We start from the raw sequence: 16,200 nt of genomic DNA on the forward strand, positions 1-16,200 counted from the left end.
CATGCCGGCCCTATGGGCCGTGCCATATCCGGACCTTGTCCAAGCCCTTTTGTGGGCTTGGGCCGGGACTTGTCTAGGACTTGTCCTGGGTCTTTTCAAGGCTTTTCGGACCACGAAAAGGGACCACTATTCGAGTGGGAGTTTTATCCAAATTTTCTCCCAAAAAATTCCAATCCAAATATTTCTGAAATTAACCCGGGCCATTCAAGGCCCAAACGGAATTTCTCTTTAAAATCAAATTTTAAAATCAAACCAAGACACACCATTAGTCTAATCTTTTGATGTAGACTTAAGGTGCGTACATGACATACGGATGTCGACAAAAGTATCTCCCGGATATACATGCATATATAATTGATAGCCTTGAAATATATTATATGATTGCATGTGATGTGAATGCGGAAACTAGTATGGCCATAGAATTTATTTCGTGTTCTTGTTTTGAGCACGGATGGGTGCATGTTTTGTAATAATTTTAATTTCAAGTTTACACGATCTGCGAATCGTTTGAGTCTTGTAATTAGAGTTTAGGGTTTATGAGTCCATTGATGAAACTCAAGGAAGAAATCCAAAGGCGAGTGGGAGAAATCAATGGAGGTTCAAAGACGGAGATCTAGACGAACTAAAAGGCGAAACAAGAAGCAAACCAAAGGAGATTAGATCTTCTAGGTTAGGGGCCATACTAGGATCCATATGTGCTTGATTTACTTTCTCGCGCGCATTTACTTACTTATTTACGCTTTATGTCGTGGATGTTAGTTAGGCTAATTAGTTCACTAAAACGAACGCCAGACTAGCGTAAAAGTCCCTAAAAGTAATTTTGAGTACAGTGCCTATCCAAATTAAGACACTCCTTGCGCCCTTGTTCGAGGAAGGTGGGTCGGCCTTCGCAGAGTACCTCCTCTACCTTGGGACATTGCGGGTAGGCCTATAGAAGAGGCCTACATGTCTAAATGATTCTACTCAACGAGATCAGCAAGAGAATCTTGGATACTCGAGGCAAAAGGATGGATTTTACACTAAACATGTAATCCATCAACCGAGAATCATATAGTATGATCAGTGAAAGTATTCACTCACCTAAATCAATGGGAATTAAGGGCAGGGCCCTAGTCCGCTTAATCCTTGAGAGATGGGATCTTGGAATCGCATTATTCATCTAGGGACACGTTTTATCTTGAATAATGTGGCAAAAACTTAGGACTTTTTGCAAAAATTATCGAATGTAATACTTAGCAAAATCCTTTTTCTGTTTCATGTAGTTTTACTATGGCAAAAATCAATCTTTTCAACCTATGTTCAATCCTTGATGAGGACAAATTGAACATGGATAACTTCCTTGATTGGGAAAAGAGATTGAGAAGTGTTCTCAAATCTACAAACAAAGAAAGCGTACTGGATACCCCTATTCCAAGAATAACTGCGAACTCAAAGGATGAGGAAAAAAGCAGGCCAAAAGTATCCGGATGAAATCAATTTCAGTAACTTGTCTTATGTTGGCAACCATGGAGCCTAATCTTCAAAAGAGATTCAGGAAAATGGATGCGCATACAATCATCCGTCGATTAAGGGACATGTCCCGAAACAAATCACGGTTGAGGAAGTACGGAACTTCTAAGGCAATCCGGAGAGGCATTGGAATGTCTGAATCAAAGAAAGAACTTCAACTGATTCAGAAGAACAAAAAGAAAAAGGAAGGAACTCACGATTCCGACCAAGGTATCTATGTTATCGAAGTTAACTTAGCAAATACATTTGATTCTCAATCCTGGGTATTCGATACCGGATGTGGTGCTCATATCATTTATGATGTGCAGGGCCTTAAGGGAATCAAGTATTTATCTGGAAGGGAGCTTGTCCTACGAGTAGCAAATAGAGCAACGGTTGCTGCGAAAGCTGTAGGAACTTTCAGTCTACCTCTAGAAACTGGTCTAGTTTTAGAACTTCATAATTGCTATTATGTACCCTCTATTTCTAGAAACATTATCTCTGTCTCAGAATTAGACAAAGAGGGATATCACCTATTAATAAAAAACCAGCGTTGTTCTTTATACAAAGGTGAAATGTTTTATACCAGTGCTAAGCTATACAACGGTCTCTATATTACGAATATTGAGAACGAAGTCTTCAACATAGAAACCAATAGGCTACGGTCAGATGATTCAAATCCAAGTTACCTTTGGCATTGTCGTTTGGGTCACATTAACATGACACGCATGAAGAAGCTCCATGAACATGGACTTCTAGGTTCGTATAATTTAGAATCATATGACACATGCGAATCATGTTTAATGGGTAAAATGACGAGGTCTTCTTTTAAAGGAAAAGGAGACCGAGCCAAAGAACCCTTGGAACTCATACATACGGATGTATGCGGACCAATGAGTACTCCGGCGAGAGGTAACTATGGCTACTTCATCACGTTCACGGATGACTTCACTCGTTATGGTTACATATACTTGATGAGGCATAAGTCCGAATCGTTTGACATGTTCAAACAATTTCAGAACGAAGTAGAGAATCAACTTGGCAAGAAAATAAAAGCCATTCGATCCGATCGAGGTGGTGAATATTTGAGTCAAGAATTTGACGATCATCTTATGAGTTGTGGTATAATATCTCAACTCACTCCGCCAGGAACACCCCAGATGAATGGTGTTTCTGAAAGGAGAAATCGCACCTTGTTAGACATGGTTCGATCTATGATGAGTTTAGCAAATCTTCCAAACACGTTCTGGGGGTATGCTCTAGAAACGGCTGCTTTCACACTTAACCGAGCTCCGTCAAAAGCTGTAGAAAAGACGCCATATGAGTTATGGTTTGGAAAGATTCCAAAGCTGTCTTTTCTCAAAGTCTGGGGATGCGAAGTTTATGTAAAACGCTTACAAGGAGACAAACTCGCACCTAAATCAGACAAATGTCTCTTTGTGGGCTATCCAAAAGAGACAAGGGGTTACTACTTCTACCACGAATCTGAGAACAAAGTGTTTGATGCTCGAGATGGTGTCTTCCTTGAAAAGGAATTCCTTTCCAAACAGACAAGTGGGAGAAATGTAGATATCGATGAAATTCGATATTAGCAACAAATAAACACAGATATAAAAATATCAAGAGGTTTAGCGGCTCCTATCTATACACAAAGTATGGAAGAGGAAAATGAGGTCGAGAGAGTACCTCCCGCTCAAGTCGAATCAAATTCGCAAGAGACATCTCAACTAGTTGAGAACACTCCAAAAGTTGCTCAGGCCCCTCGTAGATCTCAAAGGCTCCAAGAATTATCTCAGAAAACAGATATCCTACTGTTAGAAGATAATGAGCCGAGTACCTACAACCAAGCTATGACGAACCCCGACTCCGAAAAATGGCTAAAAGCCATGAGATCGGAAATGGATTCCATGTCAGAAAATCAAGTATGGAACTTGATCGATTTGCCCGATGGAGCAAAACCAATCGGATGCAAATGGATTTTCAAAGTAAAAACTGACAAGGATGGAAACGTTAGCGTTTTCAAAGCTAGACTCGTGGCAAAAGGATACAAACAGATTCATGGCATAGACTATGATGAAACCTTTTCACCTGTCGCAATGCTTAAATCCATTCGGATCATTCTAGCAATTGCAGCTCATTATGATTATGAGATTTGGCAAATGGATGTCAAAACCGCCTTCCTGAACGGACACTTGGAAGAGGATGTGTACATGACACAACCCGAAGGTTTTGTAGATTCCAAAAATGCTGGAAAAGTTTGCAAGCTTAAGAAATCCATTTATGGACTCAAGCAAGCAAGCCGGAGTTGGAATCTTCGATTCGACGAGTAAATCAAAGAATTTGGATTTCTCAAGAATGCAGAAGAATCTTGTGTTTACAAGAAGGTTAGTGGGAGCGACCTAGTTTTCTTAGTCCTTTATGTCGATGACATATTAATCATAGGAAACAATATTCCGATGTTGGAATCAGTTAAAGACTGGCTTCGGAAATGCTTCTCTATGAAGGACTTAGGGGAAGCAGAATACATATTGGGAATCAAGATCTATAGAGATAGATCAAGGAGGATGATCGGACTTAGTCAAGAAACTTATATAGATAAGATTCTTCAACGGTTCGAGATGACAAACTCCAAAAGAGGATTCCTTCCTATGTCACATGGTATGGTGCTTAGCAAAGATCAGTGTCCTAAGAGTCCTGATGAGCTAGCACACATGATGAAAGTACCCTATGCTTCGACAATAGGATCAATCATGTACGCCATGATCTGCACTCGCCCAGACGTCTCATATGCTTTGAGCATGTGTAGCCGTTACCAATCAAATCCAGGCCAAGCGCACTGGCACGCCGCCAAGAATATCCTAAAGTACCTAAAAAGGACTAAGGATCATTTCCTGGTATATGGCGGGGAAGATACACTAAAAGTTATAGGCCATGTGGATGCAAGCTTTCAAACGGATAGAGACGACTTCAAATCACAATCTGGGTTCGTCTACTGTCTGAATGGAGGAGAGGTATGTTGGAAAAGTTCCAAGCAGAGCACAGTTGCAGACTCTACCACTGAAGCAGAATACCTAGCGGCCTCGGAAGCTGCAAAGGAAGGAGTTTGGATCAAGAAGTTCCTGATAGAACTTGGTGTCGTACCTGGCATGGAAGAGGGCGTGACTCTCTATTGTGACAACAACGGAGCTATAGCCCAAGCCAAGGAACCAAGAGCGCACCAAAAATCCAAACATATCCAAAGGAAGTACCACTTGATTAGAGAAATCATAGAAAGAAAAGATGTGGTAATTTGCAAGGTTCATACGGATGATAACGTTGCAGATCCGTTAACCAAACCGTTACCTCAGCCCAAACATGATTCACACATGAGGGACATTGGTATAAAGCGCATTGGGGAATGGCAACAAATGTAATTTGGATTCATAATAGAGTTTATGTGCCTAATTACTTACATTCGATAAATAAAATAAAAGAAATTTTATTTTGTCCTTAAAATTTGGTTTGGTATTTTAAGAGACAGTCCACACGATAAAGAAAACGCTCCGAGTAGGCTTGTCAGATACGTGATCTGATGAATGAAACCCTACTAAGTGAACTTGGAGTGATTCATTATCAATTCCCTAGTCCAGGTCATTGCATGGACAACAATGACTCACGAAGACTAGTACGGGAGTCGATGGGATAGCGCAGTTTCATGGACTACAGGAATAGTGTATTCGATTCGACTACGTGAGTGCATAATAGGGATTATACGCTGGAATAACCCTCAACGTGAGAAGTTCATCCAAAGAATGATGAAATCGTCAAACTTCTCACAAAGACAAGATTGAAGAGATTCCTCAAAACATGAGTGCTCAGCTCATCTTATGTAAGGAATGTCTGACTTTGGTTCCGTTAAACGCCGCGCCGTAAAAGGAGGTTATAAAGGCGGATACTGGGAAGGACAGGATAGATATGAAGTTGAGTGAGAGCGCAAGAATGGATTATGTCCTCCTAACCATGTTAGGGTACAGTGTCCTCGGGCCACTTGACGAGCAACAACTGAAAATGCATGGCCGTGCTCAAATGGATTAAAAGTTAATCATTTGTTTTGACAGTTGTACTCGAGATCAAGAAAGTCTGAATGACGTGACGTATCAGATGGGATACTAAGTGACATGGGAATCGAGCATTGTACTTGTTCTTAGTCCAAGTGGGAGTCTGAAGGAGTTGAAGGAGATGTCCTTCGACCAAGGTGACAATGCGAACAATTTGTCGGATAGGACAATTGATGTGGAAGATCATCAAGTCCGATTGATTTAGGGATCGTAGAGTTGTAGCTAGAGACCAACTACGATCGTCGAATTACGGAGTAATTCGCGGCTAACTTCGATCGGATCCTACAACGGGTTACACATAAGAGTGACAAATTGATCTAGGATATGACTAGTGGGAGTGAGATATAATCATGAGAGTGTCCCATAAACATATCTCATAGGCCTAAAAAGGAATTAGGCAAAGATAGTACAAAAGGGCCAAAAACAGGGTTTTTGGGCCTAGACCGGTTCGGGTACTTCTAGGACTCGGATTGGGCTGAATTTTGGAGGGTTAGTTTCTGATATAATAAACATTATATCTGCCAATTTTCGTGGTGTTTGGGCACCTCCTCCTTAGGGAATTGAGAAAATACCAATAGTTGCTATTTTCGACTATTTCCCTAAATCTTATTCTAAAGGGTGTTTTAGGAAACCTAAAAGGAGGTGGATTCTTATTAGGGTTCTATATAAACACTCTTAGGGCAGAGAATAAGGTGTGAAATTTCTCTCTAAGCTTTCTTACTCTACCACATCAAGTAGAGAGGAGAAAGTGAGCTAATTCCCATTAACTATCTATCTAGTCAAGAAGAAAGGAGTTCTTCTTCCAACCACCATTGGTGTGCTAGCTATACAACAAGGTGAGAGATCAAATTTTTTTGCTCGTGTCCCAAGTAGAGGAGCTACACTTGAAGCTCTTTGTCTTCTCATAAGCAATTGGAAAGGTTCGAGGGAAAACTAGCGAACAAGGTATTTATCTTTCTAGTTTTAATTAATGATTATCATATGTTTATGCATGTGATCCTGGGAATACTAGTGTAGACATTAGATGTCTTAATTCCGCTATAAACACTAGTAGAAGGGTGTAAAACCCAACAAGATCAACCCTAGTTTTAGTATTGCGATTAATATTCTGCAGTTGTTAATCTCCATGTTGTCATCCTCCCCTTCCTCCATCCCCTCTCTTCTCCCTGCTTAATAGGTGGTGCCATTAGCGCGTTGTTGGTTTTGGGCTGTAACCCTCTTGGATTCCAAAGCCTGTTAAGCTTTTAGGGGGCCTTTAGAACTCTGGCCTCCCTTCTCCTTTTGTGGGTTTGTCTTTCCTTTCTGGGTCATCACATGGCCGCAATCACTAACACAAACCCTACCACCAGCCTCTCTTGTCTTAGCTGGAATATTAGAGGCACCTCCACGTACATCTCAAAAAAATAATCTTCTTAGCCTCATTACCTACAAGCAGCCAGATATCGGACTAAGAACAGATCTTCTAACATTGCTAAACACATTCCTATTAGTAAAACCTATGCCACCACTTCATAGAACCAACCAATAGAGCGGGTGGCCTGGTCCTTTACTAGAAGCACTACTTAAACCTCTCAATCATTCAATCTAACCCTATCATTATACATGCGGAAATAAAAGATACAAACAAATGGAACTCCGATGGTATTGTTTTTGGTGTTGTGAGGTTATAATTGGCAAAATACTTAAATGACTAAAAAAAATACATTTATTTTTATTGTTGGATCTAAAATCCTTTTTAGTTTTATTTTGGACTATAAACCTATTTTTTAAATTTTAAAAAATTGTCTTGAAATCCATTCTATTATGTCCCGGCCGAAAGTTATTGAAAAAATAGTAATATAGTTGACAGGAGGTCTAAAATCAATTTTTTCAGACAAAAAACCTTTGTGGTTGTGGAATCCCGAAAATTCTCATAATGCTTTATGATTGATAGTAATTTATTATGAACGACCATAATGCATTATGACAAAATCTTATTTCGATCTTGGATTCGAATACAAAATCATTTTTCATTGTAAAACAATTTAAAATGGTGTTTCAATGGTGAAAATCATGAAAAATAGAATACTTTCAATGGTGAAGACATTCTGAAATTACATAGTTATCTTCCTCTAAGATTATATTCAAATTATTTTGATCCAAATAAAATTATAAAGACTGAAGAAGTACTTACTAAAAAGGTATAGAAACAATTATCATCTTAAGTTTTGTTTTCAATGAAAGTGGTCTTATCTTAAAAAACAAAAAACTTTAAGAAGGTAACCTAACAGAGATACAAGTCCTACCGATTGCGTTTTAGGTCGACACAAAAGCTACTGATGCCTTATGTTATACGTCGGTGTCATCTTTCTGTCAGTTTAAGTACAAAATCGTTTTCATCTTACCAATGAAAAGCTTATCGAATACCCTTCAAATGTTACACGTCGATTTCATCTTTCTGTCAATTTGAGTACAAAATCGATTTCATCTTACGAATGAAGAACTTATCAAAATACTCTTCAAATTTTGCTCTTTGTTTTTCTGTAGGTAAGGCTCCTCCGACGCTTTATATTATACACAAGTTTCATTTTTTTTTCCAATTTGTGTATAACATCGGTTTCATCTTACCGACGGAAAAACTATTAACATTCTTTTAAATGTTGCTCATAAGACATGGAGAGATAAAAATTACTATATAACACTTCATTTTTCATTATGTATATTAGAACGGGCCTGAAAATCTTGGGCCGTCTACTTAAGGCCCACTCTGGTAATTCATTTGTTCATATAAAATGTGAACTTAGGGTTAGGTCTTGTTTCTTAAACGTAGCGAGAAAGAGAAGTTCACAGAGAAACAAACCCATTTCTTGTTCTGCCGATTTCTCAGTAGAACTTTTCTAGGTAAAATCTACCCATTAATTTGTTATTATCTTTCTCTTCTTCATAGTAATTTGTTCTTATCTTTCATATCTAGTTAAAATCTACCGATTTCTCATGATTCTTACTTGATTAGGGCTCTTAGTCAAAGCTTATGAACGAATTCGTGACTGATTATTTGTTTATATGTAGTTAACGTTTCTGTTTTTGATCTTAGCTCATCTTATTAGCTGATCTGAAACTATTAGTAACATCCCGGTTTAATTTTACAGCCGAAACCCTAGAAAAATTTGTTGTAAGCTTTTTGTAATTTTTGATGTGGTCATAAGATTAAACCTAGTTCTTGAAATTTGTAGCTGTAGTTTGGCTAGATTAGTTTTTTCAATCTCAAAATCATTTGGACTTGAATTTTCTTAGAGGAGTTTGCCTTATGGTAGTATCTTTTGTTAAAAGAGTTAATGGGGTGCTTGAATAACTCGATTTCCCCGATTTAGAAGTCGTTTGAACCTTGAAGTCAACTTAATAATATTGGAATTGACATGATCATGAAGCCATTTTTGTTCTTGATTTTCATATTGGGTAGTATTTTATGATCTTGAATATTCAGTAAGTAGTATGATCTACTTCTAGATGCGCATATGCATACGAAAAAACGAAACTTGTGCCCTATCAATTGATACATGGATCTTTCGTGGTTAATGATTCTGGTTTTGTAAAATACTAGTTCTTTGTTTTATGGTTTGTAATTGTTTATGCAGATTCTGTCTTAATTGAGGTAACCCATTATGATTTTATTGTATTTTTATCAGGAACAAAAATGGATTCTCAAGTGAAGCTAGCAGTTGTTGTGAAGATTATGGGCCGAACTGGTTCAAGAGGACAGGTGACTCAAGTGAGAGTTAAGTTTTTGGATGATCAGAACCGTCTGATCATGCGTAACGTCAAAGGACCTGTTCGTGAAGGCGACATTCTTACACTTCTCGAGTCTGAAAGGGAGGCTAGAAGACTACGATGATCTTGCATCTCAGTATCTTTAGTATTGGTCGAATTTTGAACCATATTATGCAGTTTTGAAGAGTAATTTGTGTTTTTAATGGGGTCTCAGTTGAATACTATGTTAAAGTTTGGTTCGGATTAAGTCGAAACGATTGCTTATTGTTATATGCTTGAAGATATTGTGCAACTTTACCTTCATTGTTTGTCTTTTGGGGTATTACATTTGAAGTTATTTTACTTCCATTTTCTAGTCTTGGATTTTGCTTGGATGACTTGGCTTGTTTATTTCAAGACTTCACATTTTGAGTTGAATTTTCTTATTGGTTTTGTTCACAAAACTTTCCTCTTATAAGTTTATCGAGGTATGAGACTCTAGAGCCTGATTCAATTTGTTGTGAGAGTTAGACCTTAGGGATGAAACATAACTAAGCTCCTTGAAGTACTATGTTGAGTAAACTTGGAAAGTTGCATTTACAAACAAAATTCACTCAATGGATTGCCTTCCTCATTGCGAAATTGTACTGAGTTGAGGATAATCCATCTTGGTGAGAATAGACTCACAGGTGTGACACCAACATGGATAGGAGAAAGCCTAAGGTTCTTCATGGTGAAATTCCTTGAAAACTTGTTTACCTTGTTATGCTTCAAATAGGTAGGTTTTACCTTTCAGGCTGTGAAGCCTTTAGCCTTCTTTCTTATAGTGGTAACATTTAATAAACAATGTAATAAATGTACAGTGTTGGGCGAGGTTCGATCCTTCGTAGGAACATGTGAAGTTGTGAACCAGTTCACTAGAAAAAGAAAAAAAGAACGAGAGGAGTCTTATGTAACTTCCCCGTTCGGAAAAATCTACCGCCCGATTCATTTGACAATTGTTAGGTGAAGGTGGTTATTAGAGCTTCATGGACAACTTCATGAGGGGAATTATATCAGAACTAGTGTTACTAACACTTAGACTCTATGCATGGACGACTCAGTGTATACTTTCGATTCTACATCATTAAATTTTTTGCAAAAAATTGATAAACTTATGTGTTCAGAAGTACACGACATCAACTTTCTAGTCAAACTAAATAAGATTCAAGCATGATTTCCAAAAAACAAAGAAGAATGAACCATCTAACTCGACGACTTCAATACGTCATTTTTTACTTGGAAAGAAAAAATTGTCTCACTTTGGAGTTATGATATCGGGGTAGGTATTCCTTTAATTTTCTAGGTTTGTTTTTTGAGTACTCAATTCGCTTTACACGGGAGATGATGTTCAAATAGAAACTATTCGTTCAAAGTTCATCATAGGTAAATTGTTGTAAATCTTCTATCCTTAAGCCCTAAATAGATTTATCTATAGGACAAGGATAAGATAAGTGCGGATATTCAATATTTGTTGTGCTGAAACAAGACATATACTAAATTGAATAAATCTGACCACTTCTATGTTAGTAGAAGTAGCAAGTAAATTGAATAAATCTATATCAAAATTAAAGTAATAACTTTATTGTGCAATAATAATTTACATGAAAGTAAAAATAAACAAACAAATTGAAAGTAAAATCTAGAGGAAGGAAATGAGTTGTTAATCTTCACAAAAGGGTGGTTCCTATTCCGCTAAAACTAAAAAATTTACAATTCATTTTTAAAAGTAGGAGGTTCCTCGACCCTACTCTCTCTCTCACCTAACGCCTGCTTCGCTCAAACATTCCAACAGGTTAATAATCTTTTATACGTTACTCGAAATACAAAAAGGCATTATATCTCTTTAACCAATCATTTTACTTTTAACTTTTCTTATGTTGATAGTCTCATTAAAATTCACATGAAGTTCCCAACCTTTGCTTCATTCCTACTTTCTTTCTTTCCTCAAAAGCCTTTGGCAATAGCTTCTCAAAACTATCCAAAAACAATAGAAATTCCTCTTCACTCATCCCCTTAAATGAAATCCCCTCACTTTCACACTTTTGGTTCGATATTGAGAAACTCACACTCTTCATTAATCCCCATCCTCCTACTCCCACACCACCTTCATGATCTTCATTACCTTGTTGCGTTTCTTCTTCGCTTTCTTCTTCATCTTCGTATTTATTGTTTTCTTCATGTAATGGAGACAAGACCGTATGAGGAAACCCACTCATTGAACGTGTAGACGGAAGCTTAATGTGAGGAATTTTCGGAGGCTTACCCATTGTCGTCATTTTTGTCTCGGGGTAGCTTCGAAGGAGTCGAGGAAGATCTAAAACCTCATTATCTTTATAGCTATCTTCACGCTCTAAATCGAATTGAAACATTTCCATTTCTTCTTCTTCTTGGCTTGGAACAATTTCAAATGGTTTTTTCATACTAGCCTTGGCTTTGATACATAAGGTTTCTAGTACACTAGGTTCTTGCCCGGTACCGATAAATTCTCGTGTCATCATATGACCAATATCCGCGAGGCAAATTCCGGCCACAGAGGCAGCAAATTTCAAAAATGTCGTGCATAGAATAAGAACCCGAATTGAAGATTCTCTTAGTGAAGGCAATTCGGATCTTAGAAGATCCGCATCTTTAAGCGGGTCGAGCTGGCTTATATACTCAGCTTCTGACTCCGAAAACGGCAGTGATGCTTGAGGCCAATGTAACCATTCGAAATAAGGGTCATCAAGTAGTTCGGGTAAGCAAAGCCCATGGTCTATTGGGACTAGATCGGCCGATCCAACCGCATAACTACTTTCACTTACATAATGACCATCCTTTTCTTGCATATTTTTCTTCACTAGGATATTTCCTGCATGCCTATCAAGGTTTAGAAGCCTTACATCTAGAATTCCAATCCGATGAACCGAAGAAACCGAAAACCCAGACGGGCCTAAATCACCCGCATCAAAGTCATGATCCACAAACCGTTGTAACGATGCGGTTTTTGACATTTCTGTTATATTAGAGTCATCGGTATGAAATGCGACATGTGAGATTTGTACAAGTGCAGTTGGAGGCACTCCAGAAAATCCGTTATGATCAAGTAAGTATGCGGCTACTTCACGAACCCCGGTTTCACCATCTCGAACTGAACTCTTGAATCCGGTTTGAGCAATGAGCCGAGACGAAAAACCTTTTTGGTCAATAGGTTTAGCCACTGCAATTTTATCCCCATTTCGACTACACAAATAGTAAGCACCACCAAGTCCACTTGAAATAGGAACCGGGTCAACACCAGAGGCCATTGCTATGGCAGCTTCAACAACAAGAGCCCGTATACCGGGGGCTCCACGACCCGCAACAAGCTCAACTCTAGGACCCGAATTTGAATTACTATTGTTGTCGATGTCTTCTTCTACTCTTCGAGAATTTGATAAGCAAGGAGTAGAGAAGCTACGATGCATGTTAGTGACAGCCACAACTGCTTGTTTTAAGGATTGTTCGAGGACTGTCGGATCGAACACATCGAAGAAGAAAGAAGACTCAATCTGCGTGAAAGATCGATGTTGCTTGCATCGATAATGTTGTGGTTTTCGGGTAGCCAAGGGAGGTTTGAATCCATTATGGTGATCAACTACTACGGCCATCAGAGGTTTGAATTTCATGCAAGTGTCTCCTTCCCAATGCTACAATTATTTCTTACCCATGCCCACAAACACTCCTGGTCTGTTCTTCTAGATTTGTCTCGTGTAATAATTATAAGATGAACGGTATAAATCTTACTGTTTCAGTAAGCGGAAAATCAAAGTGTTTATAGATATTTGTCGTAGGACATTCTGAAGCTTATAGTTTACCATGAATTATATTAACGCTTTCTACAAAATTAGCACATTATCGATGTAACCCATATCTTCCGATCATGATGTAATCCTACAAAAAAACAAAGGAAAATTATATGCATATTCCATAACTATATGTAAGAGTAGTAAACGGTGCTTTTTTTTATCTGACTCGTTTCAATAGTCTAATACAAAGCCCATTTCAAAATGTTTATTCCACTTGTTTGTGTGAATCGTCTAAACAGCTAGCTTAAATCGACGAAGGAAAAGCACAATCAATACTAAATACTAACCGCTACCCTCCTTTCGAGGCATCTCCTTTCATGATTTTGTTCCTACAGTTTCTACTTTACAGAAGTCAAGTCAGTTAGTAATTTTATGGCTTATAACACCCAACAGATCCTTCATGAAAAAATCCTGAAAAGATAATATAATCAGAATTATTAAATAATTAAATCAATATTTAATTAAGGGTTAATTAAATAAAGGAAAACATACATATAGCCCTCACACCTCCCCTCCAAGATCACGAATTGCTGTAGAATAAATAAATAAATATATTAACAACATATTTGTCTAAAGATAAATAAAAGAACAAAACACAGTAATGAAACCAAAACAGGAAAAATATCGTAATTTTTTTGTCCAAATATGACTTGTCTTATTGGTTCGGGTGTCAATACACATATAATACTCATTATTTAATAATTTATGCAATTAGATCAAAGAATGTTTGAGACATAATTAAACAATGATCTTCTTATTTAAAAGTACACAAATATAAACCTAACGGAAGTAAATTTTAGAATAAGAACAAGAAATTAGAGTCGCGACATACCCTGAACACGGGTGAGGCATTCAGGGAAACACGAAGGGAGCGCGAGAGAGAAAATCAAAACTAAGACGACCACCGGAAAATACCACCCGGCCTTATACAAGAAACCACCATTCCTTTTTCTCTTTGGCTCCTTTTTATATCTCTTCTCCCTCTCAAAATGGTGGTAGGGGTGGTTTTCTTTTCTTAGGTTTACGTGAAATCAGATCCACCTTTCATTTGTTAACTAAATAATTGTCTTGTCTTTCAACAAAAAAAAAAATAATTGTCTTGTCACCTATTTTGACCAATTCTACTCCTATTGTTAAGATTTGCCACTCATACTATTTACAGACCAAAAGTTGGCCTCTTTCAATGGAAAACAACCCTGATAGAATGCCCAGCCACAACCCCATTTTCCCAATTGAAAAAAATAGTAGGGCTGCTTTTACCATGTCCCATCCACACAAATGGGCAATTGAGTCTAACTTGTTTAAATTTAGAAAGAAAATGAAAAAACAAGCACAACTTTAAAAACAGTAAAATCGAAAATTTTCGATCGATAATTAACATCTAGACTAGACTTTCCAGTAGATAAAAAATCTATTTGTGATTAGAGGTTCATTGTAGTTCTCAACTATGACTCTTAAAAAGTAACAAATCTATAGATCAGATAAAATCATAAAAATACCCCAATACAAATTATATGAGAAAAATAGAATACGAATTTAGATATCCAAATACAACATAGTTAAAACCACAAACTGATTACATTTGGGGATCATCCACCAACCTTTGGTACAGTGGTTTGGACACCCCTCTTAAGCCCATGAGGTCGTGGAATCGAGTCTAGGTGTAAGCAATTTGCCGTAATTTAGACTATAACTAAAGTAAATAATGTAATAATTTGTCGGGCTTTAGGTCTCTTTCATGTTGTTGAGTTTTAAGTCTCTTTCATGCGGTTATCGTGCTAATCACATCTTCATGATGTATCTATGTCTTGTAACGGCTAACGTAGATCGTAATCGAATTCTCAGAAAAAAGAAAGAAAAAAAGATTACATTTAGGGACCAAACAACATTTAATCCTAAAAGTTATCAATATTTACTTATGTAAACTTTAACAAAATCTAAAGGACTTTTTCAGGCTAGAACATGATTAATGAGGTCACTCAGAGATTTTTTTTTTGTTGCAAGAAATAGGAGTTTGAAAAAAAACCGTTTTTAGAGGAAAAACGGGATTTTAGAAAAAAGTTATTCTGTAGAAACTAAAGATTTTATTTTTGGGGTTATTTTAAGTATGAAATTTAGTTATAATAATCTAAAATTCTAGTAAAATGTTTTTTTTTTTGTTGAAGATAGTAAAATGTTAGTATAAGGTAAGGTGGAATTTTGACCAGATACAAATTAGGACTTAGTTTGGGATTCTAGAGTCTTGGGATTTTTAGTAGTCAAACAGATCAAGGAATATTGATTTCCTATCAAATTCTATTATTGCAGGAAATCTACTTACAAATCCGGCATCCAAACACATCGTTAATATTTCTTTGTAGTATGTCGAACTCTTGGTTTGTTCGCATTTCTCTTTATAATGTGTCTCTCTCCAATTAATTTATTTTGCCCCGCACACACCCTTCTTTTTATGTCGTCGGTATACTTGCCGGGAGGTGATTCTTGTCGGAATTCGTTATCTTCTCATCGTCATCTCTTTCCCTCTCTTTTCAGCCTGTCTCCCTCTCCAATTTTCTACACCTTTTTCTTTCTCTATCTAAGTTCCGGCGACGGAGAGACCCTTCCTCCGAAACCCCTCGTCTGAAAATCAGAGGAAGTAGGTGGTTTTCCAGATGACTCTTCGACTGGAAAACCAGATGAAGATTCCGGCGAAGGGGGCCTCCCCTTTGCCAGAACATAGATGAGAGAAGCAAGAGAGGGAGAGAGAGAAGAGAAAGTACCGTCAAAATTGATGGTGGAGGTGTCCCCAAAATTGGTAGTGGAAGTTGTCGGAGTTGATGGTGGTAGGGCCCCTTCGCCGGAACATAGATGAGAGAAGAAAGAGAGGGAGAGAGAGAAGAGAAAGTATCGTCAGAATTGATGGTGGAGGTGTCCCCAAAGTTGGTAGTGGAAGTTGTCGGAGTTGATGGTGGTGATAGGAAGAGAAGACGGAGGAAGAAGAAATGAAAAAACATTAAGGGTGACTGGTGTTTGGAGGAAACAAA

The 16,200-nt window shown here is 37.6% G+C and overlaps 1 protein-coding gene and 1 pseudogene across 3 annotated transcripts; one reads left to right on the forward strand and one right to left on the reverse strand.

Annotated features, from left to right (window-relative positions):
• The first annotated feature begins 8,374 nt into the window (after positions 1 to 8,374).
• LOC147558919 (small ribosomal subunit protein eS28) lies at positions 8,375 to 9,635 on the forward strand. Its single transcript, XM_086660677.1, has 2 exons — positions 8,375 to 8,465; positions 9,251 to 9,635. Exon 2 carries the CDS (start codon positions 9,259 to 9,261, stop codon positions 9,454 to 9,456), a length of 198 nt encoding a protein of 65 aa, XP_086516803.1. The 5' UTR covers positions 8,375 to 8,465; positions 9,251 to 9,258; the 3' UTR covers positions 9,457 to 9,635.
• Positions 9,636 to 10,910: 1,275 nt separating this feature from the next.
• LOC147558920 (phosphatidylinositol 4-kinase gamma 8 pseudogene) lies at positions 10,911 to 14,204 on the reverse strand (annotated as a pseudogene). Of its 2 annotated transcripts, none has more exons than XR_015234464.1 (4): positions 14,010 to 14,204; positions 13,670 to 13,707; positions 13,465 to 13,588; positions 10,911 to 13,262 (listed from the first exon to the last, which is right to left on the reverse strand). The product of XR_015234464.1 is annotated as a phosphatidylinositol 4-kinase gamma 8 pseudogene, transcript variant X1 (transcript). The 2 variants fall into 2 exon arrangements; XR_015234465.1 differs by having other exon boundaries at positions 10,911 to 13,302; positions 13,364 to 13,588; positions 14,010 to 14,130.
• Positions 14,205 to 16,200: the final 1,996 nt, after the last annotated feature.

The sequence above is a fragment of the Eschscholzia californica genome, unplaced genomic scaffold (assembly GCF_041429995.1).
Source record: "Eschscholzia californica isolate CP2 unplaced genomic scaffold, dmEscCali1.0.p SCAF_2, whole genome shotgun sequence".
NCBI classification, from domain to species: domain Eukaryota; kingdom Viridiplantae; phylum Streptophyta; class Magnoliopsida; order Ranunculales; family Papaveraceae; genus Eschscholzia; species Eschscholzia californica.

What these genes read in the sequence shown, in the direction of transcription:
- LOC147558919 (XM_086660677.1), top strand. Translation starts at nt 9,259, where the DNA reads ATGGATTCTCAAGTGAAGCTAGCAGTTGTTGTGAAGATTATGGGCCGA.